The following is a 21,397-nucleotide window of genomic DNA, read 5'->3' on the forward strand; positions in this document are numbered from 1 at the left end:
GATCAACTACTTTCCAAGGACGCAAAATGAGATGATGATTCGTTAGCTAGGAATGCATCTTCTTTTCATAGATATTTATGTTTTATTGGTTGTTCTATTGGTTACCTAGACCACTTCAAATTTGAGTAATAGAAGTCGTTTGCTGCCAAAAAAAAAACTGAAAGGATATTTTGTTCTTTTTTTGGTAAATATTTTTTTGCTTCATTTAGTTTGGATTTGCAGAACTTTGCATCTGTCTAATCATAATTAGGTTTGATTTATGTCTATAACTCAAAAATGTTACTAATCATGATTAATTTTTTATTTTTTGAGTTTGTGTTTGAGTTATCATGTGTTATCATTGAGGTACGATTTTGAGTTATCTCTTTTGTAAAATTGGTAAATCAAATAATTAATCAACATCAAGCCATTTTGTATGTATTAGAAGTTGATGTGGTAGTTTTTTTTGTTTTCTATGGAGTATTACGGTTACTTTTAATTTTTTAACAATTTAATATATTAATTGCATGGTAATCATTTCTCACGTTTACTTTCCTTCACTTACCAAACTATTGTAAAAAATCACGTAATTATTCACTAGTTAGTCAAACCTTTTTTATAGATTTTCTTATTTGAAATTAATTATTATTTTTTTAAAAAATAATTGTTAACTATGTTTGGTAACTAAAAATTTTATATACAAAATTATGAAAATATATAAATACCTTTCCTAATATATATACATATCGAAGTATATTTCTTTAATTTTTATTATATATTTTATATTTTCAGTCTATTTTGTTAAATCTACCATAAATGTTATTTTGTGAAATAAAAAATACTACAATTTATACATCGAAAGTGTTACCAGTCGGTTATTTAAAAAATAATAACTCATATTTTTACTGCGAACTCACTACATAAATCTACAGTTTTTACCACATAATTTTTACTGCAAGTTACATCGGATTGTAACTTTTATTGTAAATCAACTCTAATACAATATGTCACAGTCGGAGCCATTAACTTTCAAAAATATATTAAGAGAAAATTATTTAGAATGACTCTAATTTATCTATTAATTACTAGAACAACTCTCTCTCATTTATACAAGTTATAATGTATAACAAAGACCAAAAAAAAAAATCATCATAATTAATAGTTATTAGGTGATTTTTCTGTGCTCGTGCATATATATAAATATTCAAAAATAAAAATCATAATAATTGATTAATATTTTGCTTTCAATTGGTTATAAGTTTCAAATCATTTGATAATTTATGTATAAAATTGTAGATTGTTTTAAATATTATCATGCTACTAAATGTTGAATTTTATTAAACCATAATTGGATTACATCAATCCGTTGAACTGTACCATAATGTTTTAGTTCCAAATAAGGTATGACATTATTTAAATTTGTTAATTGCATATATATTTTTTTTGATGAAATGTTAAATTTATTGATCATCATGGAAAAAAAATAGTTATGTACAAATGAAAACTAAATGGAAGAAGTTGCTATTATAAACCTTAATTGTGTTCAATCCGAGTACTAAACCATAGCTGCATCAAACCCAACAACCCTTTCTTCTCATAATAGCGTGTAGAAAGAACCTGTTTCCTAATCGTCTTCTCGATCATCTTAGCAAGCTGGTGCGCTGGCCGGCTTCGCTGTGTGTGGTCGGCTTAGTTGCATATATTTCAGTTATCTTAGATTTGTAAATATATTATTTAAATTATGTATAATATGGTATACTGTAAAACTTTTATAAATTAATACTCAATAAATTAATAATCTCTATAAATTAATAAATTTCGTCGGTCCCAACTTGGATCAGTGTAAAATATGACACAAATTGATAAAATAATAAGATAATAATATTTTTAAAACTTTCATGTAAATACATAGTCTCATTAAAATTATAAATTAATAACTATCTCTATATATATTTTATATAAGTACAAGCTAAACATTATATTGTTGGTTTTATATTCACAATGAAAAATACTTCTACTTTTCTTAATATTTTATATATTTTGATAATATTTAGTAAAAATATATCGAAAATCACATAACGATTCTATGAAACATAAAATATACACCAAATAAGATAATAAAATGATATGAAATTTAAATTTATAAAATTTAAATAATTTATATAGAGTAACATCAATTATTTTCTTATTTTATTAATAAAAATAGAAAAAAACTAAAAAAGAAACTTTTGTAAATTAATATATCTATAAATTAAAAAAAAAATTAAAGTTCTAACGTTATTAATTTATAGAGGCTCTACTGTATGTTATTTTGTGAGATAGAGAGGAAACAAATACTAATGTTGCTCAGTTCAGAGTTATCTTTATATATAAAGAAGGCTTTGTATCCCTCCTAGAATGTCCAGCTAGGATGCCATGTCACAAATTCGAGTTCCATAATCGCAACACGTGTCTATGAGGATGAAACTTACCGTTTCATTTAAATGCATATGCAATTGATACGGGCTTTAGCTTTGGAAGTGGACTCTGTAGAAAGCCGTATGGGCTCATAAAACAAAAATAATAGGTATGACGTTCTCAACATTGTTTTCTCCGCTTGATCTAGGATTCTTTGTACCCTAAAACTAAGATTAGGTCAAACTCCAATGGAGGTTGTACGAGATTGTACGTCTCAAATATTTGTTTGGAATCACTGTATTGGTCTCCTTCATGACGTATCGTTCCCGATTCATGGCCTCTGTTACGTTATGTAATTAAGTGTTCATCGCTATCAACATCGTTCTTTACTCATTGGACCCACTGCACTCATGATTCATCATTCAATACTTCTCTTCTCTTTTCCAGGCGGTTAAACTTCACCTAAAAAGTATGTCTTCTTCCTATAAACGTTATCCTCACCAATCCACAAAATTGCGACTCCGAGTCTCCATCGTCTTCAGTTGACCGGAAGAAGCTTCAAGCTAAGCCTTTGAATTCAGCCGTTGATGATTGGGTTGGCAGGTTGTTGGCTCTGGTTTCTTCAGACATGGTACAAACACTGTCTTAAATAGTGATTTAAAAGAGAAAGGTGTGGACTTTGTTGTTAAAACGAGTTTCGATTTTGGTATATTGATGTAGCCAGATAAATGCTGGGTGGGTGTCGATTTGATGGGAGTAACTTGCCAAGAGTGCAGCTCAGATCGTTTCTTTAGTTTATACTTTGTTTGGTTCAACAGCTTACTATCGCATATTAAGGTATGTGTGTATGGCTTTTGCTCTGTGGTGAGATTGAGTATTTGTTTCAGTTATTCTGACTTTTCTATTTGTTTCAAAGCAGAATCCAGAAAGTTCTAGAATTGTTCGAGTGGTTTCATGTACTTCAATCTCTGATCTCATTACAAGGTCTGTAAGAAAATATATGTACATCAGATTGTTTATACCTTTTTTATTTTTGTTTGTTTGTGTAAATCTAAGCTGCTTTTTAAATTGGAATTAGACTGTCTAGATTCACGAATACGAAGAAAGATGCAGTTTCTCATGCTTCGAAAGTAATCTTTCCATCATTAAACTATTGGAGGAAGAATCTTCAAAGGCACTATGGGTAAGTGTCATAATATGATTGATTAAATGTCCTTTTGTTAATGAAAATCAAGTTCTTAATATAGTATTAGAAATTATATTATTATTATTATTTCTGCTTTTTGTTTCATACATGGATTTTTTAGATTCTGGTAATATAAGCTTTATGAGTTCGTCTCTTTACATGTCTTAAACTGTGGTAGAAGAAAGAAAGAACAATTATACTGAAACAAGACGAACTAAGTGACCTTCGTATCAAAACCATTTTAGCATGAATGAATTCCCACTATAGTAAACAGTTAATGTTATATACATATTTCATGGAAAGTAGGAGGTTGGATAACCGAGATGTGAGTAGAGGGTTTATGAAAAAAAAAAACAAAAGACAAAAGGTGCGACTATAAGCTATTAGCTAGGTAATACTTAATTAACATACTTGAGCACACTTGAGTAAGCATAAAATCAAACGTATGATAAAGCTTTTCTCTTCTAGGTTGAGGACAATACACGTAAAATATAAAAACAACAAGCATTTGTAATCGATGGATGATGTACAATGATCATGCAAGCCTATTTCGAAAAAAACTTTAGTTACATATCATGTATTAGCTTGTGGAATCCAAAGAAAACTATAATATAGATTTTTAACCACAATACAATATTTGTTATACTTTGTTAATAATTATTTTGATCACCAATCCATTCTAAGAAAATAACAGTATTATGTAAATACGATTATGAACATTATTCAAACAAATTGTATATAGATAGAAAATACATCAACGGAGATGGATGATGAAGAGGAAAAAAAAAATAAAAGATAAATATTATAATATCCTTAAACATTATAAATTTAACGGTTTTAAAGCCAAAATAAAATTTAAATGGATTGTGCATAAAATTTATTTTAATTAAAATTAAATAAATACGATAAAAGTATTCAGATTAAACTAAGCTTATATCATTTTATATTTTTTTCATCACGTGAAAAATATTTAATTTCTTGAGTAGTAAAAGATTCAAATCTAATAGACCAAAAATATTTAATTTCTTAAAAAAATCTTTTTTTAAAAACAAAATTGTCTAATGATTTATATTTTAATAGTAAGTGTTAATATATACATAATATTAAAATAAATTAAAATGATAGAATTAAAAATAAATATTATGGAAATACCCCAGCCGTAGCAAGACGATCTCTGATCTGATTTTTTTTTTTAAATATTGACTAAACCACTTTCATCACAGGAACAACAGCCAATCTGAAATTCAACCCTTCTGAGCTTAAACGAAGCCATTGTTTTCAGAAATACAAATAATAATAGTTTGAAACTCTTGACTCCGTTTTTATTTTAAATTTCCGTCGACATATGACTCTAACTTATTTACAGTTCTACATTTCCCATTCTGATGAAAAACATCCTATTAAAACTGACCCTATTAGTTAAATAAATGGCTTCAAATACAGAGTCCCTAATATGTATTTACTACCTTATTTACACAGCAAATAAAATAATTATATTTCAAATAAGTCGACACAACTGGTGCATAACATAACCTCATAAAATATAATCCATACAACAAAAACTAATCAAGCATACTTATAACTAAAAAAATAATAGTAATATTAAAAAATAGATTGCATATTTTTTATAAATATTTATTGTTAAGAATAAATAGTCATTCATATATTTCGATGGGAAACAATATATATATATATATATATATATATATATAATTTTTAAAAGGGTGTTTGTTTTACTAATTAACAATTCATATTAAAATACAATGCAGCTATTTAGATCAAATTTTGAATAGTTATTTAGTTTAATATAATAATATTTTATTGTTAACTATTTTCCATACTCTTTTGTATTCTTTTGTATTATGTTATAAATATCTAAACATCAATCACAAAATTTCGGTGAGAATTTAACAGCTTATTAATTTATAGTCATTTTTTCAAGTTCAACACATAATATACTGAGTACGAAAAAAAACATAAAAATCACTAAGATTTGATCATTATATATTATTTATTTCAGCCAAATGCTCTATTGGGTTTAAAATATAATTTTATATATATTATTTATTTTAGCTTATGTTTTACTCTTAATTGGGTACTTATGCTGTGGTTATGGAAGTTGTTATTATATAATAACTTATGAGTTGCATCTAATATCCAAAAATATTGTTAATTATTGATTCAGATGTATATATTAGCACACTCACACCTAAAAAGAAGATGAACTCTGCACTGTATGCATTAACAATATTGTAAGTAAAGAGAATTCAACGAATTGCCGTGCAACCATATCTTTCACCACCAGTGCATCGTTGACTGGTTTATATCAAATTTAAGCTGCCCAACATGTCAAGATACGATACTTTAATATTAGTATTTCCGGTTTACACAACTCATAATTAACCGACCTAATAATAAATTTTACTCATAAATGCTTACTTAATCTATAATTATAAGTTTGTCTATTTCCTTGCTATTAATACTCTTTAGATTCATCCAACTCCAGAAAATTTCTAAAAATGATGTGATGGCACCATGAAAAAAATACTTATCAATACGCCATGGTATATTTAGTCATCAAATACAATAACATATATAGAATTTAACTAATATGTATATTTTAAAATATAACAATTTATATTGAATATTTATTCTAACTATTTACATAATTTTTAAAATAGCGCCCCGCCCGTAGGGCGGGCCGATCCTAGTATTAATAAATATTATGATTCATGCACTTTACGAAAAGAAAAAAATCATATTAATATTACATTATTATTTATTTTTAAAATTTGAGTCATTTTGCAGTTTATATGTATAAAAATAAATAAAATATTGTTATAAATAATAATATGTTGCATTTAAGTTAGACTTTTGATTTTAGATACAAGAATTTAGACTGGTCTACTTACTCATTTTGTGAATATCTTCATTGAACCACAATTTTATTTATTGTAGTTAGGTTAAATCAAAACAGTTTTGTTTTGTTGTATTTAATTTGGTACTTCAACTTAGATGTGTAAATAGATTTTGTTAAATTATGATATATATGTGTGTGTGTGTGTTTTAAAATGTAAAAACTAAAATGATATTGAGAAATTGCCACAAATAGTACATTCATAGTACCATTTTTCATTTTTACACTAACCATTTTTATCCTCACTTTTAATGAAGGATAAAAGACAATAATACTCTTATGGTTAACTAATCTAGACTTAGAGTTTAGAGTTGATGGGTGGGGTATGATTTTTGGAATGTGAAATTTAGGATTCGAATAAATATATAAATAAATACTTAAAAAAATATAAAAAATTTTAAAAAATAGTTTCAAACATAATTTTCATTTTCAAAAATAAATTTGAAAAAAAAATAAAAAAATTCGAAAAACAAATTTCATAAAAACAAATTTATAATGAAGTTCGAATTTGAAAAAGTATAATTCGAAAACATATTTTTTTTTATTTAAATAATAATTTATTATATATATAAATAACAAGGTCATAAGAGTCTTTTGCCACTTAGTGAAGAAGACATTTTTGAAAATGTCTCTTTAGTGGTGGTAAAAATGAAAAGTGTTACCATGAAAGTGGTAAACATGTAATTTTTCCAATGATATTGGTTTATAGTTGCATTAAAAAAACTAAATTAATAATCTTTTAAAACCTCATACGCATATATCATTTAACAGATGGACAAAATCATGATAATTGGTAAAATTTTATTTCCATTTTTATTTGGCCATTTGTTTTTATTTTTCTGATTTTTTTTTACAAAAATCATTATATACATACAAATAAATAAAATATCTTAACTAATGTTGTTTAAATAATTTTTATTTTGCATTTGAGAAAAATCATTTCATTGCAATACTTTTTTTTTCTTTTAAGATTGATTATGTTGTTTAAGAGTATTTTTAAAAGGAAAATAAAATTTAAGATATCAAGAATACGTTTTGTGAACTTTCCTTTTATTAGATTAATTTTTTAATATTAATATCTGATTTTTTAATTTTTAAAATTATTTCCTTTTATTATATATGTGATTTAATTAGAAAAGGAAAATATTTTTTTGATATCAAGAATATTTTTTGTGAACTTTATTTTTTTATAATATCTTAACTAATGTTGTTTAAATAATTTTTATTTTGCATTTGAGAAAAATCATTTCATTGCAATACTTTTTTTTTCTTTTAAGATTGATTATGTTGTTTAAGAGTATTTTTAAAAGGAAAATAAAATTTAAGATATCAAGAATACGTTTTGTGAACTTTCCTTTTATTAGATTAATTTTTTAATATTAATATCTGATTTTTTAATTTTTAAAATTATTTCCTTTTATTATATATGTGATTTAATTAGAAAAGGAAAATATTTTTTTGATATCAAGAATATTTTTTGTGAACTTTATTTTTTTATAAAATCACTTTTATGCATTATAGTAACGTTTTTTTAATTATTTCCTTTTTATTATATATGAGATTTCAAAATAAAAAAATATTAAATTCAAAATTTAATTAAATTTTATAAAAAAAAGGCAAACAAACAAAATAAATAGAAAAGGGAAATCAAATAACAGCTGAGAACATTGATATTATAATTATTTTGTTTACTTAATAACTAGGTGTTTTGCCCGCACATGCGGGCATAATTTTCTTACGAATACTTATTAATTTATGTTTAATTAAATTAAAATTATTATTTATGTTTTAAAAAAGTTTAAATCAAACATCAAATTATATATATATATATGACAAATTTTTTCATTAAAATATACATACTTATTATTCTGTTGAAATTTCAAAAATATTCACATATTTCCTAAACTATTTTGCTTTATTACTATTTAATTATAAATTATTTTATATCTTAGTCTTTTAAAATTTTATTATAAAAAATATTATTTCAATATAACAACACAATATATAATAGTTCTCCTATTTCTTAAAATTCTAATATTATTAATGTAAAATTAAATTATATATAAAAATATATTAAAGGTATGAACGAATGCGAAAAATCATTCATTTTAACTTTGAATTTATGATTAAATAATTTTATAGATAACACAATATAAACTATTTTTATATAATGATAATTATCAACTCAATTATATTCTTTTTAATTTATAAGTAATTATATTAGCAAATTTAGTTATTTATTAATGTTAAATAATATTTGATATACTATAATTTATTATTATCTGATAAAAGATAACTACGAAACACATGTCAAAAGACTCAAAACCAACCAAATCTCGGCCAATTGTTTATCATGTTAACTATAATTAAATATATAATGGTTCTTTTTCTTGATCAGCATCATGATTACAATAGAATTCAACATCTTTTTCTTTCCTTGTTCTTTATTTTTCCTTTTTGTGCTATGAAGATGTAACCAAAAATAGAAAACATAAAACAGTTCATGCTACTAACAAACATAACTTAAGAAGTAGAGGACACAAAGTTGATCAAACTTTTTACCAAAAAAAACGTTGATTAAACGATTAGATAACCTTCATCTTATTGGTTGTATCCTTCTCCTTTTTAACAGAATGCATGAACTATACCTACTGACAAACATAACTTAAGAAAGAGATGACACAAAGTTGATCAAAGTCAAACGATGCTCTTTCAGAAAAAAAAAGTTGATCAAGCGATTAGATGATCACCTATTTAACTTCATCTCTTTGGTCGTATCTTTTTTCTTTCTATTGTCTTCTAATACCTCTTCTTCCTCCATCCTACTTATTATCCAAAATTACAGTCATAAATAAAATTTTAAGTAACCGAAAATAATAAAACCTATAGAAAGGCTAAGCGAGATTATTGTCAATATAAAAAAAACCAAAATTAATATATACTAATATAGATATCTATGTTATTATATTATTTTAAAATAATTATATTGAATAAATTTAATCTAAATATTCATTAAGGGTAGAATAGATATTAACCGCTCTAACTTTTAACTTGAGAGTTCGATTCCAAAAATTTACTTCGCAAATAATAGTATAGATTATATAATTAATAATTTTATTTAATTAATATTTAGTTATTGAATTTATGTTTTTAACTTTTTACTTAAAGACTTTTTCAGATAACAATACAATATATACAGAAGTTATCTTTTTTTTTAAATTATATTTTCAGATTTTGGATAATTCTTACTATTCTTAATAATAATCAATTATCTAATCAAAATCAATTAAAATTTCGTTTTTATTTTTTAATTTATTTATACATTTTATTCATTAAGGGTATAAACGATATTAACCACTCTAACTTTCAACGTGAGAGCTTCATTGTAAAAATTTACTTCGCAAATAATAGTATAGATTATACTAATTAAACAGTTGATTAATTTATTTATTGTTTAATTATTTAATTTATTAAGTAAATTATCAATTTATCATATAAAATATATATAATATCAATAATAAAATTAAAATCATTTATCGATTTCTTTAAGGGTATCAATGTAATAAATTATGTGAAAGTGAACGTGAATGCGACATATAAAATTTTGACTTCAGAAATAATATTATAGAAATCACATACTGCAGTTATAAAATTAAATAAAAATTAATAATCCAAAAAATAAAACAAAATTGTCCCGTTCTAAAACACAGAAACATTTTTTTCTTCCAAAATCAAATTTTAGTGTACATGCTGACGACACAAACGATTGCCAACAATTTGGTTCGCAAGACACCAAAAATCTAATTTTTCAAAAAAATATATATATATAAAAGCTTTGTACACGTGTATTAAATTTAACATATTTGTAAAAAAAAATCAGAAACTTTAATAACAAAATATAATTTTATGCATGTTATAAAGGAAAAGAAATAGATATTTCCTTGAACCCAACGCATTCTTAGGTATGGACTTGAGGTTTGGAGCTAGGTTCGGTTTCATAACAAACGCAATCTTAGGCTTGGAATATATGTTGGTTTAGTCGAAACTGAGGATAAGAACGACTCTCTCTCTCTGCTCTTCTCAACTTCTTCTCTGCAAGAAACTCATCTCTCTCGCTTTCTTAAACCCTTTTTCACTATTTCTCACATTCTCTCTCTCTACAACCCTTTAACCTATTTCCTACAAAAGTTCTGGGGCTGACTCTGAAAAGCCACGTCGCTTAACTTACTGCATTCTCAAAAATGGCGATCGAAAACCACGAGAACCCAAATCAAGAAATCAAGCCTAAGAGCATAAGAAGCATGGTACGTTCAAGATCATGACATTCTTGACTCTGTTTTCCATTGTTCACTCTGTTTTTCAATGTCTACTCGCAATGCATTATCGATTCTAATATTTGGCTTCTTACTATTGATCACTGAAGTTTCTACGGGAAACCAAGAAAAGTTTTGGTCTTTCTCTAATTTCTTTTCATATTGTCAAAATTTTCAAATTTCAGTTTCTGCTGAAAATGCTCTGTTTTTGTGTATAAATAACGTGAAGGAGCCACTCAAGAGTCTCTTTAACTCCATAAAGGATATGTGGAAGCAATGGTGTTTCTGTTACTGTTAGATGAACGAGCGATCTTGTTTATCTCAGGGTGTAGGTGGACCAGAGGAAGAAGAGAATCAATGGCCTCCATGGCTGAAACCATTACTGAAAGAAGAACACTTCTTTGTTCAATGCGACTCTCATGGAGACTCACCTAAAAACAAATGCAATATGTATTGTTTGGACTGCACTAATGGCTCCTTTTGCCCTCTCTGTCTTGAACATCACAAGGATCATCGTACCATCCAGGTGCGCTATATATATATATTGCATTTGGAAGAAACTTATATTGAATGTTACAGATAAGGAGATTGTCGTATCACAATGTTATAAGGGTCAACGAGATTCAGATGCATTTAGATATCTTGAGCGTTCAGACGTATGTGATCGACGGCGCAAAGGTTGTGTTTTTGAATGAAAGGCCTCAGCTTGAGCGCGTTAGAGGAGTTAGAGTTACTAATGCCTGCGATGTCTGTTCTCGTGGCCTTGCTGACGATTGCTTTTGCTTCTGCTCTCTTGGCTGCAAGGTACAACATTACCCAATTCATCATTCTTGTTCTGTTTTTGTTTTTGTGATAAAAAGGACGAATCTTTGGTGTTAAGTTGGGTTAAAATAGCTAATTTATTAGTTGAAATCCTCTGTTTATTTACAGAGAAAAAGTATGAGACATTATAAACGTTAATTTTCTCTATGTTTTTGGGATATTCAATTAAAAGGTAGCAGGAACTTCTAGAAGCTTTGAGAAGGGAGGGGAGCATACAGTAATGGAATCAGAGAATTCGAGCAACATTTCAGGAGTAGAGAATAACATTCCAAATCCACAGAGTGTAAACGCATCAACAACAGAACTTCCTACTTCTACTTCTTTGAGAAAAAGACCTAGAAAGGGAATACCTTACCGATCTCCACTGCAATGAGGTTAGATCGGCAATGAAGAAGGAGGTTGTGTTACATTTCAAGGTTAATGGTTATATATTAGACATCCTCAAAAGAGTAGGTAAATAGCTCAATACAAGACACAACATAAAAGGTTTTAACTTTGTTTGATAACTAGTAACTGTAAATATATGATATATTCTTGTATATAATGAGGATAGACAGGGGTTAAAAGTGAGAATTAAGACAAGATACTGAGGTTTTTTACCTAGTTGGATTTTTCACAAAGTCCTTGTGTGTAAATTTGGCTTTGATGAATTATATAACAATGACATATACCTTTTACATTCTCTTTTTTTTTTTATGTATTGTAGAAATCCGAAGTTATGTTATGGAGATTTCACATTTGTATATATAGAATATTTCCATCCTAGATTACTTAAACTCTTGTATAAATATCTTTGTAAAGTCTTGGACAATGCCAGACACTAGGTTAAGACTCGCGCCGTGCGCGGGATGAATATTATATATAAATTATTTTTAAGGATTATATATTTTTTTACATATTATAACATAATAAATATATATTGAATAATTAAAATTTAGTAACTATTATGTATATAATTAAATTGATACAAACACTTAAATAAATTTTATTTATCCAGACAAACAGTATTTTTTTATTTTATATGTTATAAAATTAAGTTTAAATGATATTAACATAGACATATAGTACATTTTTAATATTGACATCTGTTAAAAAATATTTTATACTCATATTATTTTTGATCGTTTGTATTTCTTTATAACAAAAATTTTAAATCAATGATAATAATAAAATATTTATGGGATGTTTAATAGCTTTAGTAATTTATAATTTTAAAAACATTCAATGCAAACCTTAAAATCTAAATATTAAGTTGTCAATAATTTTTCAAAATGTTTATCAAAAATTTTCAAATCAAATTCAAAATTAAAATACTTATGTATTTTATATGGTATATAATTTATTTAAAAAAAAAATATTAATATGCATATATATAATATTTATTAAATGAGACTTTCTATTTATGTAATTTTGTAATCATTTGTATCTTGTTATAACATAAATTTTAAACCATGGATCACAAATATTTCACTGTAAGATTTTTAACAACTTTAGTCATTTATATTTGTTTTTTAAAATTTAAAATATAACATATACGAAAAAATTAAATTTTTATTATATAGTTAATGTGGTTATTTAATTTATTTTAAAATAAATTAAAATGATAGAGAATAGACTGATTTTTATCAAATTTTTATTATTCAAAATCATTAATTGTCATATATACTTTAGCCATATTAGGTAATTCTGTGATTTTTATTTAAGAAAGCAATGAAAAATATTTATGATTAATTTATGGTTAGTTTAATAAAAAACTTATTATATATTTATATGGACCAACATAGTTTTCTTAGGATTCTAAGAATGATTGTGATGATGACATGTGGCTACAAAAATATGTTGTAATGCTTCTCTTTTAATATATAGAGGATATATACAAACCTTTCACGAATTCTCCTAACAATTTAATAAACCAATTTTCTAGACAGTCTAAAGAATAATTAACCAGCGTATTCTTCTCGTTGGCATACCTTATAACGCTGTGGCCACATCCATCACAAATATGCCGAGTCCTTCTATTGTTGCAAAAAGAACTTTCACCTTGTAATAGATGTGATCAAATGTGAAAGCGGGTTTCATGTAAATGATGGAATATGTAATCAATGTGGATAGTAATACAACTTTTGTTGCATGTGTAGAGCCATTTTGTTGAATCAACTTGTTTCTCACATATGTCACACCAATGTTTTATATCCACGTTTTCTCAGTAGCAAAGGAAGAAATGATGCTCATCGTGTTTGCAGCATACCTGATTAGAAAGAAAATGTAGCACATCAATAACAAATTGAATTTGCATGGTAGCACACTGTAGGTGGGATCCCTAACAATGATTCTTGTAACCTTTGCAGATGTTCGCTTTGAATCGGAGTTCCAATATGGAAAAAATAAGGGATTAAATGACTTTATGGATGAAATAATCAGAAAAAGAAATACAGAGAACATCTAGTAGATTTTGTAGGAACTTTACTTTATTACAATACCAACAAATGATATTTGGAATAATAATAAAAACATAAATCAAAATTACTACTAAAATAAACTGATAAAGATGCAGAGATGACAAATCTCTCATTTTTTTTTAATATTTACACTCCATAGTATAGTATGACGGTTTTGTAATGCTCAGATTCGCAAGATATAATTGCACATCTACTATTCCACGTTACTCATAATATAAGCTAAAGAACATGACAAAAAAATATAGAAAATTAAAAAAAGAAAGAAGATTATGTCGAGATTATTGTTTCTTGGTTGTGTTTTTTAAATGAGAGAATAGAATATAGTCAAAGATATTGTGAAGTCTTATTTCTCAATTTAATTTGAATATTAAGGAGAGAAAGGAGTTACAAAATTTCTCATCAATTTTTGAACTGAATAAGAATATCTTTGACTTTGAATTAATATTGATCAGATATTTAAACATAACCCAAAAAAAAAAGATTATTGGACCGATGTCCATATACCCGAATCCACACTCAAAACTGAACCTAAGCCAGAGTCCATATCAGCTCGGCTTGGCGCGCGCATAGTTTAGTTTGGGTTCAGTCCTTTTTACAATTGTCCCAAGGTTTCTACTTCTTCGGACAACTCAACAATTCGCCATTTCCATTTTGTGTATGTCACACAACAAACATAGAACAAGCATTTCTCATTCAAACAAACTCTAATTTATCATAAAGTTGCCCGATAAAGATGCCTGAAAAAATATCGGCACATTATGTCTTAAAATTGAGTTCCAGCAGATATATATTCATTTTGAGCAACCTTTTTATGTGCGCTTGTACATGATGCCACTGAACTTTTGAAGACAATTCAACCAACTTATGTCATCACAGTCGTTTAGCGGAGAGAGATCTTGAACAAGTTTGTGATTATGCAAAACACGATCTAGGTTTATAAGGAAGATTAACACATCCCTTGTGGAGAGAAAATAACATTGTATACAAAGTAGACATCACGCGCTTAAGTGATGCACTGCACATACTCCTACCAAGTGACATTGCTTGTATACATCTGCAGCATTTTGTAATTCACGCGTCAAGTGATTTTCATGATAAAAATGTTTGATAAAATCAGATCATACTGGCGCAACACTTTCACTATCATCTCGTTTTTCGAAATCCCCTTCAAGTTCTCTCATTCAACACTCGTGAAAAAAATCGTTTTAACCAGAAAACTTGAATCTGGCGAGAAAATTAATTTTATGGTTTTAGCAGAAAAAACTTAATTTTTTCAGTTTTGATGGGAAAACTTGTTTTGTCGGGGAAAAAAACATTTTGCTGTTTCAGTGAAAAAATTGGTTTGTATTATCGTAATTTATTAATATTTATTTAAATATTATTGGTGTGAAGCAAAATCAATGAGTTAAAAACTCAAATCTATAAAGCTCCTGAGCTAATTATGTTTAACCATATTTGAGCTTTGTCTCAAAAGGAATGGTTATGACTAAAAAATTTGATACATGGTTAGGGCTAACCCTGTTAGGTTGCCCCATTTTAACATCCCTAGGGGAGGATAAACAGATGAGAAAAATGACATATAGTTTTTGGGTGCTTTCAAGTTCCATTTCTTTATACTACTACATTTTGTCTATGGTCGATCTCACATTTGGAGTTGTGATGAATATAAGAAACCAAGAGAAATGTTAGAGGAGTCTCCGACAGCAATGTCGTATGAGTTTTTAAAAGAGTATTAATCCAAAGTACATATGTAAATCAATCTTATGTACTCAATATTTTGAGTTTATAAACTCTTATAAATCTTACTTGATTTATTAACCCTTATAAAAAGTTACGAGATAATTATGTTTCTTCTTCTCACAACTTAACGGTTTGTGGTTTGATAGAGGTTTGCCTAAGCAATCTCCTAAAACAGAATTTTGCCCCTACAATGGTGTGTGTAGTTACGTTGGCGTTGGCGTCTATCTTGAGGATACAACTATCGATCTCCGTACAACACACCCGTATCAAAACCCTAGCAAACTTTACTTTGAGTTTTCCTTCAGAAACTTGTTATGGGAAAGAAGAAGATTAACTCAAATTATTCTCAGTCATCTTATATCTTTTCTCCTTCTTCTCTTTCTTTCTTGTATTGCACTTGATCACTTTATATAATGACTCAAGTGGTGCCTTCAACCAACGCATATGTTAACTCAAGCGGTGCCTTTTAATCAACACATATGTTGACTCATAACCGAAACGTTTTGTCTGAAACGTTGCTTCCTTTAATTAGGTAAAGTCCAACAGTACCCCCACATTTTCTATTCAAACTCAACAATACCCCTACATTTGAATAGAAAATAAATCAAAATTCAAAGATGCATAGAAAATGTGTCTTTTGGACTTGAACATTTACTAGTAACAACTTATCGGATTTACTTTGTGGGTAATGAACTACAGTCTTAAATTAACCACATTTTATAGTAAACCAAGACAATAATTGAAACACATATCTCATCAGCAAATTTCTAGTTTATACAGTTGTGTTCATTTTGCTCCTGAACATATCCTGACTTCGTGAGAGCTCTAGAGAATTTAGCCATATCAATTCTCATAGGTGCGACCAGAAACCACTCCCATATAGGTAACGTTAGTTAAAGATAGTCCATTCTATCTCTCTTCTACAAAAGATACTAACATTTTTAAGAATAAATTATTCAACCCTTAATCATCAATAGATACACATTATTATTTCATAGGAATGAGAAATGTGTAAAACGTCTTGAGTCTTCCCCAACTAGTTTGCCTATTGAACCTAGAGCATGTAATCTCCAATGTTGCTAGGTTAGGTTTCCATCAAGTGATGATTCATTATGTTGGCTTGAGACTCATTCCCCTCGAAATGAAAACAACTTGGTTTTAGATAGGCTTTTGGTCAAAGTATCAACCAAGTTATTCTTTGATCTAATGTAATCCAATGCTATCACCCCATTGGAAAGCAATTGTCATGCATGTCCACGTCTATACGTCTTGACTTGCCATTGTAATTGTTTTTTCTTTTACCCATAATGAGATTGAGTAAGTGAATAATGTACCATCTGACTCTTGTTTAACTCTAATTTCAAGAATTATAACAGCCAATCCCATATCTTTCATGAACAATGACTTATTAGAATTTCTTCCACTTGTTTCACCACAGAAACAGTGTCACTCATCTTAAAGTTTAAGAATTTTCTCACAATGAACGTCTTACCGCTTGCAACTTCAGACTTGTATTTCTTCTCTAATGATTCCCACAACTGTTTTGAAGTTTGGAATATATGATAAACATCGTAGAGAGAATCGTCCAAAGCGTTAAGAATATATATTTATTGCACAAAAACTCGTTTTGCGTCCATGCCTCTGAAGCTTTAACGATTTCATCAGGAATATCACCTTCTACAGGTAACTCTGGTCCTTTGGAAGTCAAACACTGTGCCAGATTCAGTGTCATGAAATAAAACAACATCTTTTGTTGCCATATTTTGAAATCCACTCCTCGGAAAACAAAAGGCTTCTCTATGTGACATTTCACAATTGCAGTAGATTGATCCATCTTGATTCTTTTAAAAGAACAAAGGAAATTTATGTCTTAGATTGTTATTTAAAATACAGATGCAAATTAATTTTATATACTCAATATGTTTGAGTTTATAAACTCTTATAAATCTTACTTGATTTTAAAAACCCTTATAAAAAGCTACGAGATGATTATGTTTCTTCTTCTCACAACTTAACCGTTTGTGGTTTGATAGAGGCTTGCCTAATCAATCTCCTAAGACAGAATTTATCCCCTACAATGGTGTGTGTAGTTACGTAGGCATATATCTTGAGGATACAACTACCGATCTCCGTACAACACACCCGTACTGAAACTCTACCAAACTTTACTTTGAGTTTTCTTTCAGAAATTTGTTATGGGAAAGAAGAAGATTAAATCCAATTGATTTTCAGCAATCTTCTTTCTTCTTTTCTTCTTCTCTTTCTTTCTCGTATTGCACTTGATCACTTTATATAATGACTCAAATGGTACCTTTAATCAACGTATACTTTAACCCAAGCGGTGCTTTTTAATCAACACATATGTTGACTCATAACCGAAACGTTTTGTCTGAAACTTTGCTTCCTTTAATTAATTAAAGTCCAACAAAAAGGAGAAGAGTCTTCAAAAGCAATATCATCAAAAGAGAAGAGGAGTACAAGATTGCAAGATCTATATTAACATTTCAAGATCTACAATCACAACTCGTAATGAAAAACCATTGTTCTACTAACTGGTAATATAAATAAAGAAAGACTAAAAGGGGGCAAATGTAAAACAAAGGAATCCAAATCTGCGCCAAAGACTTTGATCATGTTAAGGAAAAAGCTCTTGTTTGCCAATCCTTCCTTTAAGTACTTGATTTAGACAATCTAAAGAACATGAAGCAAGCTTATACCTGCGCCAGTAGACTTTGTAGTACACATGAGCCGGGCAACGCTGCTCACATCCATCACAAATAGGCCGAGTGCTGCTAGTGTTTCCAAGAACTCTCACCATTAGACCATTGTAACCGAATGTGAAACCAGGCTTCATACGAACAAAGAACCCAAACATGCAATCGAGGTGTACAGTGACACAACATTTGTTGCATGTGTAGAACCATTTTGTTGAATCTAGTTCTTTCTCACAAATCTCACACCAATACTTGGCATCCACGGTTTCACCATAGCAAAGAGTGAGAGGATGCTCATCGTGTTTGTAGCGTACCTCGCTAGGATATGTAGCGCATTGATAACACAAATCGAAGTCGCATGTGGTACAATGCAGATGAGATGGCCAACCACCTTTCTCACAAGCGTTGCATTTGACCTTGTTGCGACGGAGCTCACATATGGGCAAACATAAGGGATGTTTGTGACTTTTATGGGTGAAATAATCAGGAAGAGAAATACATCGAACATCTATTCGATATACACCGCTAAACATACAAACGCAATCGTTTTCTATGCACTTGTACCAGAAACCACTGAACTTTCGAAGACAAACTGAACATATCACGTCATCATAAATTTCTTGAGACGTGTCTAAGATAAGCGAATGTTTATGCAAAGCATGGTCCAATTTTCGAGGAAGGTTGGCACATACCTCGTGGAGAGAAAAATCACATTGCATACAATTGTAGAAGTCACGTGAGTCAATAGGAAGAACACACGCCTGACATGTCTTGTCCGCATGATCTTTGTACTTCTCTAGTCTTAGATGATGTTCATGACAAAAATGTTCTATCAAACCAACACCGATCTTCTTGAATGGTGCAACGTTTTCACTATCGTCTGGTTCTTCAGGCTCCCATTCAAGTTCTTTCTCGTTCCACACTTCTAAATGAGTCGCACATTTCGAGTGAGCTACATAAGAACAACCTTCATGGTTGCATGAATACTGAGCATACTTGTTGTCAACAGTCTTGTGGCATATCCGGCATGACCAAATTGCATGGGAGAGGAACGGAGTATATGAAAGACGATGCTGATGACGTGTGATCTTAATAACTCGTGGTAAGTTGATGCAAGATTCATGGACAATGTAACTGCACTGAAAACAAACGTAGCTTGGATCCGATTGATTGATCAACCCACAAGCATCACATGGGACTAATAGGGGACGTGGAAAAAGAGAGAGAGAATGGTGATGGCTTTTAGGATCTGACATAGTAAGAGAGGGGAAGTTTGAGGAGCAAGAAATATCCAGACAAAAGCTACAAATGGGACAACGATAGTAAAAGCTGGTGATGTTTGAACCACACCAAGAGCATTTATCAGTTTGGGTTTTATTATTTTTATCTATGAAAACGAGAGGGTGTTGAAGATGATACGGGTGTATGAGCTTCTTTGGTTGCATGTAACAATTTATGTGAAACTCCACATCACAGGTGGTGCAGCAGAAATAAAAATCATCTCTCCACGTAAACAATTTTCTGCAACACACAAAACAAACAGACTTAGGTTTGTCTTCAATGGTTCGAGAAGAGAGGGTGTGAGGGTTAGTCGGATGAGAGAGACGACATATAGGGCTTAGATTATTTTTAGCATCCATTTCTTGGCAGCTTTGGTTATGATTAATGTGTTATGAGGCTCTCAAGTCACATTCCTGCATGAAGTTGATAAATATAAGAAGCAACTAATTAATGTTCTATCTTAGCAACAAAAAAAAACTAATTGATGTTCTAAATTATACAGTGGCTTAGCTGTATCCAGCTCCACTATGATCTGTATGGTTGTATCGAGATTTTTTTCTATCAGGTTGTATCGAGATTGTACAATAAATAATCGAACACTCAAAGTCAAAACCGTACACAAGAAATCTAAATAGTCATTCGAGTTACATTGTTATAAAGTAAAATTTGACTTTACCGACAATTTAACACTAAAAATCCACTGTTTTCGAAATAAATAACGTTGTGTTAAGTTTTGAGCTTAACAGTAAAAATACGAAATAAAATTGTTTAAACCATCAAAAAATCGTTTCAAGATGAATGATAAACCCATATTTGCAAGTTCATAAAATAAAAAGTTGCAAGTTCTACATATTGCATCTGAGAACAATATGACAGCTTTCAGATCTGCCAACAGCTATCACGATGATTATTAATCATATAGAGAGTAATAATTATAAAAATGTTTACCCTTGTTTATTTTAGCCGGCCTCGATCTGACAATGAATATAATAGAAAAATAAATCATACGATAATCTCTTTAGACTTTAGAGATTAAGGCCCATAATCTAATAATTTCTACATAATTTTATATTATATTTTAAAATAAATAGTGTTAGCCATTAATCTCCGCGTAACAGCATTTTTGGATGGAGATCACGTGCCACATTTTGGACCAGTCTATAAGAGTGCGGACCGATATACTAAATTTTTTGTAGTTAGGTTTAGTATCATGACAACTTTTTAAATTTTCCAACTTAAGAATTAACTAGATGATAATCTGCCTTCTGCACGGAATAATTTTTCAAAAAAAAATATAACTAAATATTATAAACAATATACATTTTGTTATCAATAACTTTTTTTACATTTGATTAGAGGTGGACATTAAGTAGCATTTGGCTCGATTCGAATCCTTGAGGGTTTGGTTTGGTTCGGATCTTTGCGGATTTGGTTTGGGTTTGGTTTCGGATAACCTATTTACATTTTTTCAAAAACTAAAGTTCATATATACTTTAAGGTTTTTCAAATCTAAAAATAAAATAATATATAACATATAAATTTGAATAATGTATGTCAAAATACTTTAACTTAACATAAAAATTGGTTTA

General features: G+C 28.7%; 2 protein-coding genes and 1 long non-coding RNA gene across 5 annotated transcripts; 2 read left to right on the forward strand and 1 right to left on the reverse strand.

Annotated features, from left to right (window-relative positions):
* Positions 1 to 2,424: 2,424 nt before the first annotated feature.
* LOC125600041 lies at positions 2,425 to 6,232 on the forward strand. Of its 3 annotated transcripts, none has more exons than XR_007333606.1 (5): positions 2,425 to 2,545; positions 2,824 to 3,007; positions 3,097 to 3,213; positions 3,296 to 3,360; positions 3,455 to 6,232. It is a non-coding gene; the product is annotated as an uncharacterized LOC125600041 (long non-coding RNA). The 3 variants fall into 3 exon arrangements; XR_007333605.1 differs by lacking the exon at positions 2,425 to 2,545 and adding an exon at positions 2,555 to 2,728; XR_007333604.1 differs by lacking the exon at positions 2,425 to 2,545 and having other exon boundaries at positions 2,555 to 3,007.
* A 4,023-nt stretch (positions 6,233 to 10,255) lies between these two features.
* Positions 10,256 to 12,377, forward strand: LOC125600042 (protein RGF1 INDUCIBLE TRANSCRIPTION FACTOR 1-like). Its single transcript, XM_048773024.1, has 4 exons — positions 10,256 to 10,783; positions 11,118 to 11,318; positions 11,372 to 11,596; positions 11,787 to 12,377. Exons 1-4 carry the CDS (start codon positions 10,721 to 10,723, stop codon positions 11,985 to 11,987), a joined length of 690 nt encoding a protein of 229 aa, XP_048628981.1. The 5' UTR covers positions 10,256 to 10,720; the 3' UTR covers positions 11,988 to 12,377.
* A 3,419-nt stretch (positions 12,378 to 15,796) lies between these two features.
* On the reverse strand, positions 15,797 to 20,999 carry LOC106413366. Its single transcript, XM_048773022.1, has one exon. It carries the CDS (start codon positions 20,165 to 20,167, stop codon positions 18,449 to 18,451), a length of 1,719 nt encoding a protein of 572 aa, XP_048628979.1. The 5' UTR covers positions 20,168 to 20,999; the 3' UTR covers positions 15,797 to 18,448.
* Positions 21,000 to 21,397: the final 398 nt, after the last annotated feature.

The sequence above is a fragment of the Brassica napus genome, unplaced genomic scaffold, assembly GCF_020379485.1.
Source record: "Brassica napus cultivar Da-Ae unplaced genomic scaffold, Da-Ae ScsIHWf_20;HRSCAF=42, whole genome shotgun sequence".
NCBI lineage: Eukaryota > Viridiplantae > Streptophyta > Magnoliopsida > Brassicales > Brassicaceae > Brassica > Brassica napus.